This window comes from Serinus canaria, chromosome 20 (genome assembly GCF_022539315.1).
Source record: "Serinus canaria isolate serCan28SL12 chromosome 20, serCan2020, whole genome shotgun sequence".
In the NCBI taxonomy this organism is placed as follows: domain Eukaryota; kingdom Metazoa; phylum Chordata; class Aves; order Passeriformes; family Fringillidae; genus Serinus; species Serinus canaria.
The window spans coordinates 637,782-655,154 of record NC_066333.1 but is presented as its reverse complement, the minus strand read 5'-3'; the positions used below and the strand labels follow the sequence as shown (position 1 = coordinate 655,154).

General features: G+C 51.6%; 1 protein-coding gene and 1 long non-coding RNA gene across 6 annotated transcripts in view; one reads left to right on the top strand and one right to left on the bottom strand.

Moving 5' to 3' along the window:
• The first annotated feature begins 30 nt into the window (after nt 1-30).
• LOC127060313 (uncharacterized) lies at nt 31-5,033 on the top strand. Its single transcript, XR_007779229.1, has 2 exons — nt 31-1,002; nt 4,531-5,033. It is a non-coding gene; the product is annotated as an uncharacterized LOC127060313 (long non-coding RNA).
• The window catches only part of CHD6 (chromodomain helicase DNA binding protein 6), a 92,807-nt gene continuing 78,870 nt past the window's right edge, over nt 3,437-17,373 (bottom strand). For 3 of the 5 annotated variants that reach the window (XM_050982282.1, XM_050982280.1, XM_050982281.1), the window contains 8 exons: nt 14,941-16,488; nt 14,200-14,348; nt 13,710-13,916; nt 12,624-13,070; nt 11,801-11,989; nt 9,951-10,070; nt 8,806-8,910; nt 3,437-6,793 (listed from right to left, as the gene is read on the bottom strand). In XM_050982282.1, the coding sequence (XP_050838239.1) occupies nt 5,897-6,793; nt 8,806-8,910; nt 9,951-10,070; nt 11,801-11,989; nt 12,624-13,070; nt 13,710-13,916; nt 14,200-14,348; nt 14,941-16,488 (3,662 nt within the window). In that variant the 3' untranslated portion in view covers nt 3,437-5,896. The remainder of the gene's footprint in view (nt 6,794-8,805; nt 8,911-9,950; nt 10,071-11,800; nt 11,990-12,623; nt 13,071-13,709; nt 13,917-14,199; nt 14,349-14,940; nt 16,489-17,373) is intronic. The other 2 variants (XM_050982283.1, XM_050982284.1) reach the window with 1 other exon arrangement.

Genomic DNA, 17,373 nt, shown 5'->3' with positions numbered 1-17,373 from the left:
GCCGCGGGGGAGAGGGTGAGGACACGCGCGGGGGTGGTGGTGGCGGCCCGCCGGGACTGCCCGGGTCGGCTATCGTCACCCGTCAGCAGGCGGGCGCTCGCGGCCCATTCCCGCGCACGGCTCCGGGAGGCCACGGCAGGAGCAGCTTTTTATCGGCCCGCAGCGCCCTGGGACACGCGCGGCTGCGGCATCTTCCCGGCGGCCTCGGGGAGCCGCTCCTCTCCTGGGCCGCGGCCGCGCTCCCCGTCACTCGTGGTGCGGCCCCGCCTCCATCCCGGTTGCGGCAGGCGCTCAGAGCGTTTCCCGGTGCCGGTTTCACCGGAACCGGCGCCGATGGACGGAGCCCCCGTGGGAGCACTCGTGTCAGTCGGGAGCCGTGGCTCTGGGGACACCGCCCGCCCCCGCGGGCAGGGGAGCGACTCCCGCACCTCTGGAAGGGCTTCGAGTCACGCAGCGCTGGTTCGGGGATAGGGAACGGGCCCTGAACCCGCCTGTCACTGGAGGATACCTGAACCGCCTCCTCCTGCCGGGAGGGTGTGGGACGGAGAACGCTCGGAGCACGCCCGGTGCGGCGGATCCCTCCCCGGTACCTGAGGCCATGCGAGGATGCTCAGAGGCGCTTTCAGGACCCGGCCCCGCCGCACCCGCTCGCTCGGCAGCCCCTGCCCTGCCCCGACCTCCGAGCCCTCTCTCAGATCCTGGAGTTGGTTTTCTTGAAAATGCCCTTCTGCAAAGCGCAGGCATCAGTCTGTGGGATCCTCAGGCTGGTGGAGCCGGTCCCTCACCGAGAATCAGATCAGCTCCGTGCTTCCCAAAACACTACTCTCCATAAAAACCGGCCTTAATCCAACAGCTAAATCTATTTGGAAAAAGACTGGCCATAAGAGTATGGAAAACTGTCATAAGCATAAAGGAAATGTATTTCATTTGAGGTTTCATATTGAGGCTTTGGGTCCACAGGCTTATTTATTCCTTCTGGACCAGAGATGTGCCTTCCTCAAGGTGAGCCAAGCTTTCTTCTTTGTATATCTCTTCCTCTATCAGAACTCTCTGTCCTTTTCTGGAGGGAAAGAAAGTCACTGTGAGGTTTTCCTTTAAATTTTTGTTTTTCCAAAGAGTACAGGCAATTCCTGTACAACGCCTCCCTGTGCTACAGCACAACCAGCTGAGAAACTTGACAATCAGTGCTTGGCAGGAGCCCAGAGAAAGGATAGGCTGGAGCATCTGCCCATGGCTCTCATTCCCCTCAGCTGCTCCTGCAACACATCCAGGACAATGCTATTTCTTGAAACCCTCTGAAGGCTCATGGTGGGCTTGCCCGAACTGTTATGTTCAGGCAAGCTGGGACTGAGTTCCAAGTTAAACCAGTAACGTCACATCCCATCCAGACCACTGGCAAATGGAGCCAGGTAGTAATGCTGTATGGAGCTGTTCATGAATTAAAATCCCACTGGAGGAAGAACAAGGCCACATGGGGAGTGGGACTGATCTTCTGCTGGGCTGAAGATCTTGCATTGTTTTATACCTCTTGAGGTGAAATCTTGATCAGGAATTAGTGTCACCTATGGCACTGCACCTATGGTCTCCAGCCACCTCTGGGAACACCATGGGCATCCCAAAAAGCCACATGGGAGAGTGAGGACTATGTTCCTAGGCCTGCTGTCCAACGTACAGGGCACACTGTGCAGATTGATGGGAACAGGATTGAGAGAGAAGCTGGATTTCTCTTCCCTCCACTTTTCCAGAGCTGCTGCTCTGCAGCACTGGCAGCACTGCCTGCCTGTCTGGCGCCCATGGCTGAGCACGGGTGCCATGGGCAGCCGGGCACTGCCACACAGGGCATGAAGCACGTGGGGACTCTACCTGTAGCATAGTGCCTGGAAACTGCTTTGAGGTTGTAAAATGTGAGCAGATTCCTCACATTTGATCTCGTGACTCAGCCCATGCTCCAGAGACCTGGGGCTGAAGTGGCTCCTGAAGAGGTGAGGAGAAAAACTGCAATGAAAAGCTCACGTTTCAATAAAAAACAGATGTTATTAGAGAAATTGCCTTTTGCTCACTGTTGGCCAAGATTTCCAACCCCAAATCCTTTCTTGTAACTGTCAAGAGCCCAGAGTGACGACATATGCACCTGGGGTAGGTAAAGCTCCCCCAACCACGGCTCAGTCCTGAGGAAAATTCTTTCCCCCTTTTTGCGACCATAAAGGGAATTAGAGATCCTATCTAAATGTGTGATGAGACTTCTCTGTGTCTGTCAGCTAAAAACCAGGCAAGGACAGCAGGGATGTGCAGCTGTGCCTGTTTTACTCACTCTCTCTGGGAAGGGGCACTTGTATCCTGTAAAACACAACAGGGAGCAAGCTGTGCCCACAGTGCCCATCTTCCACCACATCCACTCACTGCCACCAGCAGGCAGCACACCTTGTCTGAAGAGACAGAGACACTGCCACCACTGATGTGACAGCCCAAAGCCAGCACATGCTCCTCCATGGCCCTCCTGCTGCAGCTTCTGCCAGCAAATATCCTGCATCATGGATGCCGAGGTGCAAGGCTGCAGCGTATGGAGCCAAATTTTAAAGAGAGACTCTGGAACTGGAAATTCATAGTACACGCTACCATTTTGCCAGTCTTTTCTGCAGGGTACTTTTCTCTTTTTCTTCCCCAAAATACCAGGACAAAGTGCTTACACGGGGCAGGTGGAGCAGTAAAAGCACTGGTTTTACTCTGTGTCTTTTTTCCCGGATCTTGGAAGAATGGAGCTGGTCCTGCACATCATTCTGATGAAACACTGATGAATGCCTGCTTTGCTAAAGCCTGAGATCCTTACACAGAGATTTAGGACAAGCCTTTCACAAATCTTGGGAGGTGCAGGGAGAGGAGCCCAGCACCCCCAGTACCCCATCTGCTGGGAGGGGCTGGGCACATGCCAAGGGGTGCAGCTGCTTGGAGCGTGGGGTGTGTGTGATGACTGTGAAGCTCTTTGGGCTTCCACCCACCCTTGTGGAAAAAGCGGGTCAGCAGAGAGCCCTTGTGCATCCTCTGTGCTTAAACTGTCCCTGGAGCTTGGGCTGCTCCTGGCATCCTGCAAACCATGTGGAACATGAGTTCACTCATTCTGGCGAGTTCACCCAGGGTGCTGTGGGAGCTGCAGGCTCGGCTCCGACAGTAAGCAGCAGAGTAACACACAGGGCACCAGGAGCAGCCTAGAGCAGTGACCAGGCTGCTATTTTCAAGAGCTTTTAATGGGATCATGCTGAGAAAAAGGCAAGTCACGTTTATCACTGAGTCAGGTGAATTAAACATTCAGATATATTTGCTGAAAAAAATTATATACATCTGTAGCAAGGCTCTCCCAAGTCTGAAAGATAAGCATCATCTAGTCACTAAATTAAAAAAATAAAAATCTGACTTTTAAATATTTTTCTTTTTATCCATGTTCAAGAGCACAGACAGTTTATTTTGTTAGCACATTTTGTGAAGGATGTATGTGTGTGAATAGCCATGAAAACCAGTGAAAATTTGGCGTTTGTTTGGGATATGATGGAAAAGAAGAAGCAGCCACTTAATGCCTTACAGTCTAAATAATCCACAGAGTATATCGGGTTGCAAAAGGGTCACAAAGTAGCAAAGAGAAGCCTAAACATCCAGAGACATAGCATACATGTCTGCTAAGGAAGAACAAGGTATAGAGCATGCTGGCTAATTAAATAAATTTCACTTTAGACCCTGTTCCTTATGCATGTAACCCTGGAAAAATCATCCCATAACAAGAAATGGACTCGGAAGAGATTTCTGTATCCATTCACAGTAAGGCTTTGAAGATATATGAAGTTTTATAGCATTTGTATTTTAAGGATTTAGGGCAAGTACATGTTCTTCCACTGAATAAAAACAAAGTTAGTACTTAAAAGGTTCAAAAATATATCAATCGTGACTTTTTTTTTACATAAATAAATTATATTGATTTTGGATTTAACAGCTGAAAAAACCCTTTCTGCTTCCACTGGAGGCAAAAACTGAACAAAATGTTAGTTAAATAGAGATAGCAGCATTTCTAAGAAATCTGTCGATAGTGATACAGTATCTATGCTACAAGAATGTTATTAAATAGAACACAATTATTGGGGGGGGGGGGAGGAGGATTGCATTATGATTGGCTAAATCCTTTTAAAAAATCACCCAATCCAGTAAACTGGGAATTAATTCTGTGAAAATATAAACCAACTGTTTTTTTGACCACAGGTAACAGACTTCTTTGAGATGCTAATTTTAACATGTACATAATTTATAATCCCAAATGTATAAAAGACAATGACAAGAAGCATCATAAATAAATAATGCAAACTGAAATAGTTACGTCAAAACATTTGGACCATCCCATAAATTAGCAAAACCGCAACAGAAAAAAAAAGTAAAAAATACAGTAAATTGTGACAACCAAGTGTGAAACTGATGAGTAGCACACTCCAACTCCCTCCCCACCTGTCCCTCACTCACTGCTGCACCACTGTGGCTTTATTCAATTCTCAGACCATGAGCTGCAAGTAAGAACAACCCCAAGAGAAAGAAGAATTAAAGGAGTGAGGGGAAGGAGAAATCAGAAGAGTTGCCTGTGGAGGAGTCTCAGTACCCAGAGCTGGAGCGGGGGCTGGCAGCATTAAAACCCGTCCATTTGAAATGCAGATGCTGAAATCATTTGGAGGACTGGAAATACTGATCAACAGCAAACGGAATGGGAAGAAGCCAAAGTCATCTCTTCACAGTCCACCACTAGAAAGTAAGAAACTCAGGCTCTGAAAGTCTCAAGGGTCCTTGTCAGAGGACTCCCCAAGGAGGGAAACTGGCCTACAGCCTTCTCCGTGTTTGCTGAAAGAACGCCGCTTCTAGGGTAAGGAGTGGGAAATATAAAAACTCAGAAAGCCTAAGTGTTCATATAAGAGCATTAAAATTGGTGTGGTCTGTTCATGGCTGGAAAAAAACACCTTTAGAGCACCTGTAATGCCATAGCTGAGAACTAACGCCAGAGAGGAGAACTGAAGACAAGCAGAATGATGAAGGAACTGGCTGCTACAGATACAGTAACCCCAGAAAAGTCATGCAAGTGTGCAAAATCTTTCCAGCTCAAGCTGGAAAGTTCTTGTAACTACTAAGGAAAGGGCAACTAAATTCCACATAACATAAAACCAAACATTGGTTTTAAAAACACAAAAGAATGTCTACATCGTTTTTTCACTCTCTGCAGTTTATCTCCAAACCTTTGAGGTGGGGGTGATCAAGAAATTATATCACTACCAGTTATGCTTTTCCTTTCAAAGAAATGAATATATGCATTTTCAATTATTAGTTATATACTTCTGTCTATACTACTATTCTAGTAACCATGATAAAATAGGGAAATACTTTAAATCAAAAATACACATTAGCACTTACTATAGCTGTGCTTTTAGCCCAAATAAAGGCTTTTGCGTTCAGTGTTGCTGTAGACAGAAATACCCTTGTCTGTGTGTTAGACCAAGAGATAAACACTTTTCTTTTGCTTTTGTTTTTTTGCTGCTTTTTCTTCTCAAAGGAGTGAGCAATTTGTGGGGGGTGACCAAGTACTGGATTTGCTATTGTCAGCTGGGATGATTGACTGAAAAAACAGAATGAGAATTCGGTGCCTCCCATACTAGCTAGACAACACTGTTTATCTAATAAAGTGGCAAGACCCTGCAACTATTAACATGTAGTATGTCACCAGTTTTTTCTGACAGGGAATTAGGTAGATAGTATTACTAATGGAAACACAGGTTTATGAAGGTGGAGCAGGGTGGGAGGGGAAGTAACAAAGAGTTTATGGGATAAGAAACTCACAAGCCACAATCTTTTGTGTTTTTCTTTCAATGAAACAAAAGGTCTAATCGGTATTGTGAGCTGCTTGGCGCTCCTCCTCGCCTGCTCCAGGTCCATCCCGCTCCTTCTCTGCTGCCGCTGGCGGGCTCTGCTGCACACAGTTTTGACTGTTTGCAGCTTCTTTTTCCGGCAGTGAGACAGTTTCTGGCTCTGGATTTGCCAATTCCCCTTTCACTTTCTTCCTCTTCCGCTTCTGGCTCTCCAGGTTGGCCGCCTCCGAGTGCCTGGTTTGCTGGATGCCAGGCAGCGCCATGCCGATGCCAGGAGAAAGAAACATGGAGGGATAGATCAGTCCAGGAGACATCCCTGGGATAAGAAATGGGTTAAAAGCTACAGGACTACTGGTAGTTATTGCGGATTCTGTCTGATTAGAAAATGAACTAGGACCGGGCTTATCTTCAGCGAGAGGTTCCTTTTTCCCATCCTGGCTGCCCTGCTTCTCCTCGTTGGCTTTCTCGGCGCTGGCCGTGCCACCTTTCGTTGTGCTTGTTAACGAAGTCGGAGCAGTCGCGGTGCAAGTTGTCGTCATGGGGGAGTTGAGGAGTCCTCCCACACCGAACATCTGGGGTACGGTCGCCATGCCCGGGAGCATCATGGGCAACATGCTCAGGGTGCTCTTCACATCCTCACCAGAGGGCACTGCTGCAAAGCCAGCAGGAAACCCAACCAGCCCGGTCAGAGGGATCCCTTGCATATTTCTCATGTTCTGAAGTCCCACTAGATCCATCCCTGCAATTAGTCCGTTCATGAACAGTGGTCCCATTCCAGAAGAAGAATCTGCTACAACACCAGGGCCTTTAAGGAGTTCGTTCCGGGGCCTCCTGCCTCTCCGGCGCGGCCCAGCGTCCCGGAGCACAGGCTCGGTGAGGATGCGATTGAATTTGTTTTCAGGTAAGTAGCCCTGAAAATGAGACATAACAGAGAACACCCAACAGTCACTACTGCAGTGAAGGGACTCTGGCTTGTCCATGCCCATATCTGTTCCAGATGGTGTTGGCACAGAAATATTTGCCTACATGATATGGAATTTGAGAGGTACGCACAACTTTTCCCCAAGAGATGCTGCCAAATGCAAAACACCCTTGCTCTGCCCTGGCAGGATCCTGCACTCTCTAATGCTCAGGGAGGGGAGGAGGAAGCATATTGTTACCCTGTTTTTCACCCCAGCCCTCAGCACCAGCTGCTCACAGCTGGTGAGAAGCACCAGGGCAGCATGGTGTCAGCTGCTCACTCAGCTCCCTGCCCAGCTCTAAATGTGCCTTCAGCAACAGGTGAAAAAATCATCTTTGAGATGGGAAGGGCCAAATTTTCAATGCTCTGCAGGACAGCAAAGCTCACGGGGTGACACAGAGAGCGGGCATGCTGTCTGAGGAGTTCCTGGTCAGAGCTTCATGGGGATGTCAGGGAGCATTCAGAAAGGTCTTCTGACAGAAGAGACATGGGACCAAAACCCAGCAGCCAGAAGTAGATGAAACCACCTGGTTACACATAGCAGTGCAGGGGGATCCACAGCACAGCTTAACACTCCCTTTTTCAGCATCCTCAACATAGACATTTAAACATTTCCCTTTGGAAAGGGGAAACATTTCCCTTTGTGGTTTCCTTGGGTATCAATATCACCACTCTCTGAACTATTTTGAATAATAAATTTAGGTAGGAAAAGTATTTCCTGTTGACACCTGTAGTGCAGAAACATGAATTATATGTGCCTGGCAGTCTGCTCAGCACAGCACCTGCCCAAGGAGAGAGAACCTTCTGGGAGCATCTCCCACTGGCATGTGGGAGAAGCCACACAGGGCCATGAGTGTCCCGGGGCCCTGTGGGGCAGCCAGCCCCAGCTCCTGCTGGCCTGAGCTCCCAGAGCTGCTGGCCATCCTTCTGCATCCCCCCCCTGCCAGGATGGGAACGCATTCTCCAAAAGCTTGGTGTCCATGGGGTGGGAATGATTATGGGATGCAGCCATTGGAGCAGGGCACAGGAGAGGTGCCCAGGCAGCGCCAGGCACACAGTGGTTTCTGTGGCAAAGGGATTGTCTCCTCAAGTCAGGGGAAGCAAGAGCTGTCCTTTCACCCGGCGCTGGCTGCAGAGCTGGGGCCCTGATGCCAGCCTGGACACGGAGCCATTTTCTGGGCAGTGGGACAGACTGTCGTGGGACAGTTGGACAGACCATGCCAAATCTCCAGCGCTAAGGAAAAACCAATTTGAGAGCAGTACAAACCTCTAAGATTCACCAACAGATTCACCCTCCAGCCCTCTGCAAGGCTGTCACACAAACCACTGCAGCCCAAAACCAGGCAGCAGGTGAGAGGGATTGCAGGGAGAAGTCTGGATCAGGCTAGCGTGTGGGGGCAGGGCAGGACAATCTGGCAGTGCCGCAGATGCCGGAGGGGAGAGGCTCCTCACAGGTTCTGCCACACAGCAGGGCAGGGATTGGTGGATGGACAGGGTGGATGAATGTGGCACAGGAGACTCCGTCCTGCCCCTCTCCCTGCCTGTGCCTGACCCTTCAGGCCTGGTGACCCGTGGGGCCTTCAGCGGGCCCGCGGCTGCGCAGGCAGAGCTCACAGGAGCTGACGAAAAGTATCAACTAGAGGCGGTTTTGAAAATTTGACCCATGAGAATGCTTTGTCCACACCCTTCCGTCCAGCTCCTACGGCATTCCTCTTGCCCCTGCTACCCTAAGCTTGCCAAGGCTCTGCAGCCAGGCACGCTGAGCCCTGCGCTAGGTGTGCTCAGTGGCCTGGCCACGGTGGCATGGCCCAACCTCCCACTCTGCAGCCATCCCCTCCCACACACCCAGCCCCGGGCCTGCCTTGCAGCTCCCAGATCCTCACTGGAGAAAGGTTGTGGGGATGGGGAGGGGAAAAAAAAAAAGATGACATGATACAGATTTCTCCAAAAGCTCTAACTTACTGAAAGCTTAACAATGTCAGCCCAGTCAGCTGCAACAGCATACTCCAAGTTTGCATCAAGCCACCTTGGCAATTCCTTCAATGCTGGTGCCGTGGCTCCCCCTAACTATAAAACACAGCAGAAGGATGACCTCTATTGCAGAGAGAGTTACGTAAAATAATGCAAAAAATATGATTACACTTTCCCTAGCTTCTTGCTTTCGGGCTGCAATTTGGCTGGGGTGGAGACTCTTTGTCTTGCTATGCTTGCCTTTCTGCAGGATTTGGTGTATGCCAGCTACCTCCAGACACAGCTCAGAGAGAAAAGGCAGGTTCAGCCTCTGTGGCCCAGCCCACTGCCCTCCCAGGGACCAGTGATGGGGACAGAGCTTCTGTAAAAGCCATATTTAGAGCTGGTAAAGTCCCCAGCTCACCCAGGAAAGGCCAAGCATGAGGGCAACAAAGGGGAACACAGATGTGGCTGAAACAACCTTTCTGCCTCACTTTTTGCTTTTAGATGTGATCAATGTCACGTCATCTTCTGACCTTGTACAGTCCTGGGTGTGTTTAAGAACTGATTTTGGTGCAAAGTACTCCTGAAAACCCCTTCTTGTTCAAAGAGGTGAACCTCTGTGCCCTGGAGATTAAACTGCAGACAAGTAAATCCAAGCTCTGTGCTCAGAAAGCAAGAAAAAGCCCTTCCAACCCTCAACTTTTGACAAGCCCAGTAAGTGGGATGGGTATTGGTATGCTCTGGCCTGTACCTCATAAGGAGGAACAAACCAAAGGTATTTGAGTGGCAATGTTACAATTTGTGGCATATTGCAATGAACTCAAGGGGAACAATCAAATCCAGGATGGAAAGCACATGACATGGCTGTGCTGAGGGTGGCTTTAAAGCCAAAGGCTGTATTCCATTGCCACTGAGGGGTCTGTGCCCCCAGCAAGGGACGACACTCCCACATCCCTTACTTCACACAGACAGTCACTTATTTCACAGGTCTGCATGTCCCCGGGCACATGTGTGTCACAGGATAATGTAAATTAGAGACCTCTTCCAGACTTTTGTCTCACCCATAGGGATTAAATCTCCCCCACAGGTGAGCTCAAAGTCTGCTAAGCATTTTGGGACACTGAGGGCAGAGCACAGAACAGGCCTTTGCTTACCCGCCGTCCGGTACCCTTATGTACCACCGGCACCCGCTCCTCTCCCGTCAGAGAGCTAATGTCCAGTTTGTTGGGGTCCTTGCAGCGCTGCCTCCTCTGCTTGGGCTTGTCTGAAAAATTCTGGAGTGCAAACAAGACAATGTTAATGAGATTAGATGGCTTAATGAGCCTGGCTGGCTACAAGCCCTGCAGGAGAGCAGCATGGATGGGCTCCCAAGGGACAGGGACTCCCTGCAGGCTGGGGAAGGAGCAGCACCAGCAGCACAAACTGGTCCCTGCCACAGGACCAGCTCTCAAATGAGCAAAACTGATTTTTGTAGATATAAAAGGGTCTCCAGTGTACCCCACTTGGAGCGCCCGAGCCCTTTCTAACTCTCCTCCACTCCCGACGCTGCAGGTTCTTATACATGCATCTGTAAACAGGACACTGCATACAGTCAGTAAAGAGAGAACAGGTCTGTGTGCGCCACTTGTGTCACTGTCATACAGCCACTGCTTCTCACCAGCTATTTTCACCACAGAGATGCTGCACCATGTTTCTTTGGGATCACAGCCCTCTGGAACGGCAACCCACCAAGTTACAGCCAAGTCACTGCACACCCACTGTCGATGTGCCTGCAGGGATGGAGCATTATAACCAACAACTTGCACGGCGCAGATTCCTGAGAGTCAGGAAAAAACCTGAGTGCAGTTCATCCTTTGAACTGAGCTACTGCAGTACCCCAAAGCCTCTCTCAATCCATCCTACACGGACAGAAGAAATCCTGCAGGGCTGGCCTGAGGCACTGGGGGCTTTCTGGGAGCAAGAACTTCACCGGAGGCATGGTCAGACTGGGCAGGCTATAGTACCTCCCCAGAAGGTAAGGGTGTTGGGAAGGAGTGGGAAGACACCTCCACACCTGCTCCAGTGAGTCTGACCCTGGGCACACAGCTGGATGCGTCTCTGGACTTTGAAAAGCAAATGTGCTGAGCAGATGTTGGGCTCCTCACCTCTCATCTCTAACAAGCTTTAAAATGCTAATGTCTTGCCTGTACTTCAAGCTCCAGGAAATCCCTGCCTCAGGCACATGATCTTCCAGGACCAAGATGCAGAGTATTTTCTGTTTTACCACCACATTTCTTCCTGCTCTGTTTCATGGCCTGTGCTCTGCCTACCACATGGTCAAGCAGCCTAAATAAACTGAAACCTGTAGCAAACCAACAAGTAAAACCAAGAGGTGGAGGTTTATACGAGAGCAGGAAGAATCAGACTGAGCACCTCACTCTGAGCCACTGCTTTCTGAGAGCATCCATGGCCACATGGCCACAAGTCTGTAAGCCTCCAACACAGCCTCTTTGGTCAGGCTCTTAAAGAGGTTCTCTTGGCTGGAACCTTATTTAGTACAACAGCACTGCCTATAATGACCCCAGGTGAAAAAGAACAACATAGACAGACCTGGAGCACCTGAAATCCGTTTTCTCATTTCTGTCCCCATCCATCCCTGGCCCTTCTGGAACACATTGTGCATTGGGCAGATAGATGAACTGCAGCTGGAGAACTGACCTTGGGCAACAGGGCTCAGCTCCTGGAGGATGCCAGACAGGTCCATGCCCAGGGAACCCTGAGGGTACTGACAGTCCCCTGTCTGGGCATATTTGTGTTCTGGGGGAAAGGAGAGGAGTTCTCCAGCAGCAAGTGCTTTTTGTTGCTGTACAGAGGAATAGTGCTCACCTCTTAAACATGCCATGAATCCCTGAACAGCCCCAATGAACACCACAAACCATGCTACAAGAAAAAACATAACACAAGGGGCACCACAAGGCAGACACAGACACACACAAACACACGTGCCACTGAAGGCCACCCTTACTGTGCCGAAGCTGGGGACATCGAGCGTGTAGTCAGACTGCTGCCGGAGCCAGTCAAGGAGACTCTTATTCGGGACAGCCTTCTCTTGGCTGCCTGCAGCTGGGACTGGCTGTGGAGTTGAGGTAGCAGCAACTGGCCCATCAGGGAGGGGACTGTTCTGAGGGGGCTGTGGCTGCTCTTCCTGAACGTCCTGCCATGGAAGGAGGAGCAGACCCCATCAGCAGCTGCAGTGATGCATATGCATACCCCGAGAAGCACAGCTCCCAAAGCAGGTCATCAGCTCCCATCACACAGACTAATCCAGATATTCCCAGTGCCTGTTCCTTAAATCACCACCCACCATCACATTACATTTCCACTCCATCCACAGAACTGGTAGTAGGGAGAGCACAGAGAGCTGAGAGATGCTTCTGAACTCACAGGGAAACACTCCAATCACCAGGAAGACCAACTTCTCTCAGATCACTCCTAAAAGTGGTCTAGGGACACTGGTCTTGCTCTATTCTTTGAGTAGATCCCAGGACAGGAGAAAGGGTGTAGTAGGATCTTGTCTTCCCCATCTTCCCTAAACCTAAACATTCACTGAGGTGGGCTGCTTTTAATAATGTTTTAAAGGATTCAAACACTCCAGAGTGCTGTAAACCAGAGGGATAACTTCCCTTCCTCCCTATAGTGTCTACTCCTGCCTGGTCCTGCGCAAACCAAGCTGTCCTGGAGGAAGTTGTGCAGTGTCATGGACAGCAGGGTTTGGAGGGGGGAGCTGGGCCACGAAACAAACTGCTGACTCCACCTGCTTCATGTGAAAGGGGGGAGCATCAACCCACCTGCAGCCTGTTTGGAAGAGGCCTCTCCTTTAAGAAGATGAAGTCCATCCCTTCAACATTTTTCCTCCTGCCCCGTCTCCTCCTCATGGCAGCATCATCTCTTCGGAGACTGCCATTTACAATCTGTCCGGTGACAGGATGGATTAACCCTGCCTGTAGGATGCCAGACAAGTCCATGCCCAGGGAGCTCTGGAGGGCATTCACCGTGCCCAGTTTGGGCATGTTTGTGTTCAGGGAGAAAGGAGAGGAGTTCCCTGGGGACCCATCGGAGCCTCTGGACAAGTCCATCGCTGCCTCGCGCCAGCCGTTCAGCACAATGGGTGTATGGACATGGGCTGCTGCCAGCTGCTCCAGGCTCCTCTGTTTGGCATCTCTCTCCATCTCGAATTCATAGGGTCTCCTGTGCTTCCGCTCATCTTTTGCAAAGGCAGGGCTCAGGAAACCTTCCTGTGTGTACCAAAGCCACAGAGGGTTACAGCTGTTCCTGCCCTACCCAGGGACCACAGCTCCTCACTCCAGCACTGAACTAATGGTCATCCCTGCCTCTCCAAGGAGCCCTGAGGGATGTCCTTTCCCTGGGCATATCACATCTCTTTCCCAGTGTGGGGGTGGCGCAGGAGCAGCCTTGCACACACTCAGATATTCCAAGGTGTTATAACCATGGCTGCTCTGCCAGCTGCTAGGGCCCCAGGTGACCAGCTCCTGTCTGTCCAATGTGACTGTTGGGGACAGAGGCACTGGGACTTGGGAGCTGGGCACTTGACAGGGCAGTGCTCCTTGCACCCCTTCCATTAGGATACCAGTCCCCTTTGACCATGTCAGGCACTCCAGTGCTGACTCTGGAAGTACCTTTAGAGCCACAGAAGCTGTGGAGCTGCCAACAGCAGCTGCCTTCCAAGGAGGGCAGCAGGGCTGAGAGCACAGGGCACCCTCCAGGAGCTATCACCTGGGGACCAAGTGGCTCAAGCCATGTCTTATACACCCCAACTGCCACCAAGGGGCCCCACCTGGGAAACTCCAGAGTACTTCTGGGCAATGTCTCACCCCAGAGTCCTGAGCCTTTCACTGTCTGAGAGGCCCCCTCACCTTTTGTACCCGTGACATTAAGACCCCGTTATTGAAGGTGGGATCGGGGGCTTCTGACTCGGTAAAGCTGCTCCTGCTGCCAGTGCTGCTGGCCATGGCTGGGGCTGTCAGCAGGCTCTGTGCCTCAAACTGCTGGCTGGAGGAAGGCCACTTGCCCTTCAGGATGGCGTGGCAGATGTTGTCAATGCGGTTGATGATCACACGGTCCTGCAAACAGAATTGGATGGTGGCAAGCTAAAACTGGAATGAGTGACCCGTGTACAATAGCTCAGGATTAAAGTCAAGCCCAGCCCAGGTGATCTCAGCTCACTAGGGAACTGCTTTGGGGGCAACGATCTCCACGGCACAAGTGCTTGGGAAGAGCACCTCCGCCAGAGCATCCAATGGGGTGTGCAGAGGAGCAGGAGGCAGAGCTGGAGCTGTGTGAGCTACTGCTGGCGAGGGCTACCCAGAAACACTTTGATACAAACTGTGCTCATTTTAACCTCACCTTAGGCCACTCAGAGAAGGAGTAAAGTGTCTTCTCCTGCAGCAGCTGGGCAATGGTCGGTGCCCGAGCATCCTGAAGATCATCAATCTCCCCAGGAAGAACAGAAGCAGAATTCTTGTTCTCTTCCTCCAAGTACTTCTCTGGACCATCTAAAAAAAGCAAGGGAGACTAGAGCCCACAGCCACCCCGCCTTTGTTCCCATCTAGAGGTGCTTATCTCCTTACACATTCCCACCCCAATGCCCAGCTAGCTCCACAAAGGACCCAAACAGTCCCCAAGTCTCCAAGAGAAGCAGCAGACTTGGACCAGGGCAGGCAGTCCAAGCTTCTCAGGAAGGACCATCATTTCCCTGAGCCGAGTCTGGGGGGGCTTGAACTGCGGTAGCCCCCATGTGTGGCCATTCCCAGGCAGGCAAGGAGGGGATATGCTTTTCCAAAGGAGCTGCTCAACAGGCAGTGCCCTGTGCCAGAAAGGGAAAGGCATCCTGCATTTCATGGCATGCTCTTAGCAGAAGGACTGCTGGGGCTCAGGGTGGAAAGTTCTGGTCAGCTCTACTGGCAAATGCAGTCCCCAACACCTCTTGCTCCCAGTTGCAGCAGCTAAAGGGACCTCAGATCCTACAGATGGGAGGCCACTCCACAGGCTGGCCAGCCCAGAGGTTTGGCTCTGCAGGGAGGACAGCAGTCCCTTCCACCATAGCCAGAGGTGACTGCCAACCTGAGGGAGTTCTCAGGACATTACCTTGGCTCTGGTTGCTGCTGGCTTTCTCCCCATCATCTTTGTTCTCACACTCTTCTTGCTTTATGCCCTGAGGCTCAGGGTGTGGGGTCTCTGTGCAGCCTGTCTGCCCCTCAGCATCTCGGCCCAAGAGCTCCCCCCTGATAGAGGGGGCCTCTGCCCCCTGAGGCCTCCCCTGAGGCAGAGGTGTGGGCAGGCTGAAGGGCTGGCTTTGAGCCTGGCCTGGTGAGTGCTGCTGAGTGCTCTCCTCATTCAAGCCACAGTCCTCCCTGACCTCTGCCCTGGGCTCCCCCAGACCCAGGGACTCCCTCTCGCCATTTACATCTTCTGGGCAAGTGTCCTCAGGTGTGGGGAGACCAGAGCTCTGCTCCTCCCCCCCCAATTCATGAGCCTCAGGGTCAAAATCAGCCCTGGTCCTGGGACCATTCAAGCCTTCCACATCTGCTGCTGCCTCAGAGTTATCGTCCTCTTCTTCCTCCTCATCTTCCTCGCTGTGGCTCTGACTTTGCCCCGACTTTGCCTCCAATCCTTTCTCCTGCAGCAGACTGATGAACCTCTGTTCAGGAGGAACCTTTAGTTCATAGTTATGGAGACTGGGACTGTAGAGCCCCACACTTAGGACCCTTTCCATGGTGCCATGCTCGGGCAGCCCTGCCACCGGGCTGACAAGTGCTTCTTCCTGTGCCAAGCCTTTGCTGAGTTTGGCTGGGGTATTCTGTGGAGGATTGCTCTCAGGGGTAGAAGGTGAAGGCTCAGCTTCCTCATTCTGATTGTCCATTCGGTCAGAGCCCACCTGCAAACCCTGTAGGAAGGGAGCCTCTCTCATGGCATCTGCATCGCAGCTGGACGGATCCTCATCCCCCTCCAGCTTGCCCTCAGAGAGTTTGGTGCCGCTGCTTCCAACATCTGTGCAGCTGGGGCTGTCCCTGGCGAGGGAGCTCTGCTCGCTGGGACAGGCCTTCTCATCGTACATCATGCACACCAGCGAGTCCGGCAGCGAGCTCTCATCGTAGTTACTGGAAATGATGTCCCGGACTTCGGACATGAACGTTTCACAGTTTGTGTCCAGCGGGCTGCCCTCAGCCTGGGACATGGTGCCGTCCACGGTTTCTAGCTTGATGTGACTCTCAGCTTCGTTCTCCAGGGTTTCACAGGACTGATCCATCTGGCTGTACATGGGGGAACCACAGAGTTTGGAGTTAGACTGGTAAAGGCAGCACAGGGTTTCTGGGCCTGGGAGCCCTGTTCTTTTATGCTGGGCATAGTTTCTGTATGCATCTAAAAAAGACAGCTGGGGGTCATTCATGATGTAGTAGTCAGTGCGGTTCAGGCCGTGCTTGGCGGTGCCGATGAGCAGGTCCCGGTCATGTTTGCCACACTCCCACCACACGGGCAGGTAGAGGCTGGGCTGGCACAGCTTGAGGCGCTCGTGGAGCTGCGGGCACTTGAGCACCTGCTCGCGCACCTTCCGCAGCAGCTCGATGCGGTACAGGGTCCTGGCAGCGCGCTCCTCCGTGATGGGCTCCACGTAGATGTCAGGGTCTGGAGGACCTGCAGCAGGGACAGCAAAGCCAAGGACACATTATTTGGGCTGGCAGGAGTTTGTCAGAGGCAGTGACGAGCAAGCTGAGCTTTACCCTTGCTCAGACTGCAGGTGAGCTGGGGCCAGTGCTTTTAGCTGCTGTTGAAGCCTCTTTTTCAATTCTCAGTGCTTTCCAGTCAAATCCCACCAAATGGACATAGGGAGTAAAACCCCCTAACTTGAGCAGCTGGATCAAGAGCAGCACTAGCTGCAGAGGATTTCAGAGTCTTGTCTCTGAGCTCTGCTCCATTATCACCAGCAGTACTGGACCTGCAGGCAGAGTGGCTCCCAGCACTCTGAGCCTCTGGTAGTCCTTCAGCCCACTGTCAGGGAAGGGCAGCTTGTGCAGCTCTTCTGATGAGGAACACCTACCTAAGGCACAAGACACACACATACACACACATACAAGGAACTGTGCCTAAGACCAGACTCCATGACAGATCTCTGGCAAAATATTTTCTGCTGTTGTTGGAAACAAATCACTTTGTGCCTAAATAGCCTCCAAGGAGCTTTTCATCTGTCATGTCCTGTCCAGTGCCAATGAAGGACCTCTGCAGAGCACTCAAAGACAACAAATGCCCTGCGTATTGGCCAGGCTTCCGGAGCCTCCTGCAGTGGATCCAGGCTCCATTTACTATGCAGCAGAGCTCCATAGTCAGCACAGGCATAGATGGAAAGGACTCTGTCCAATGGCAGCAGAAGGATGCTTGGAGAGCAGCAATACTACTCACCCAAACAACCCCCAGCTCCAGCATGCAGCTGTGCTTTGTGTGTGCTGCTTCTCAACTTGTCTCTCACCGACAGAGGCTGCTGTCTTGGATAAAACTGGTTGTGATTTCCTGTGAGAACTCCAA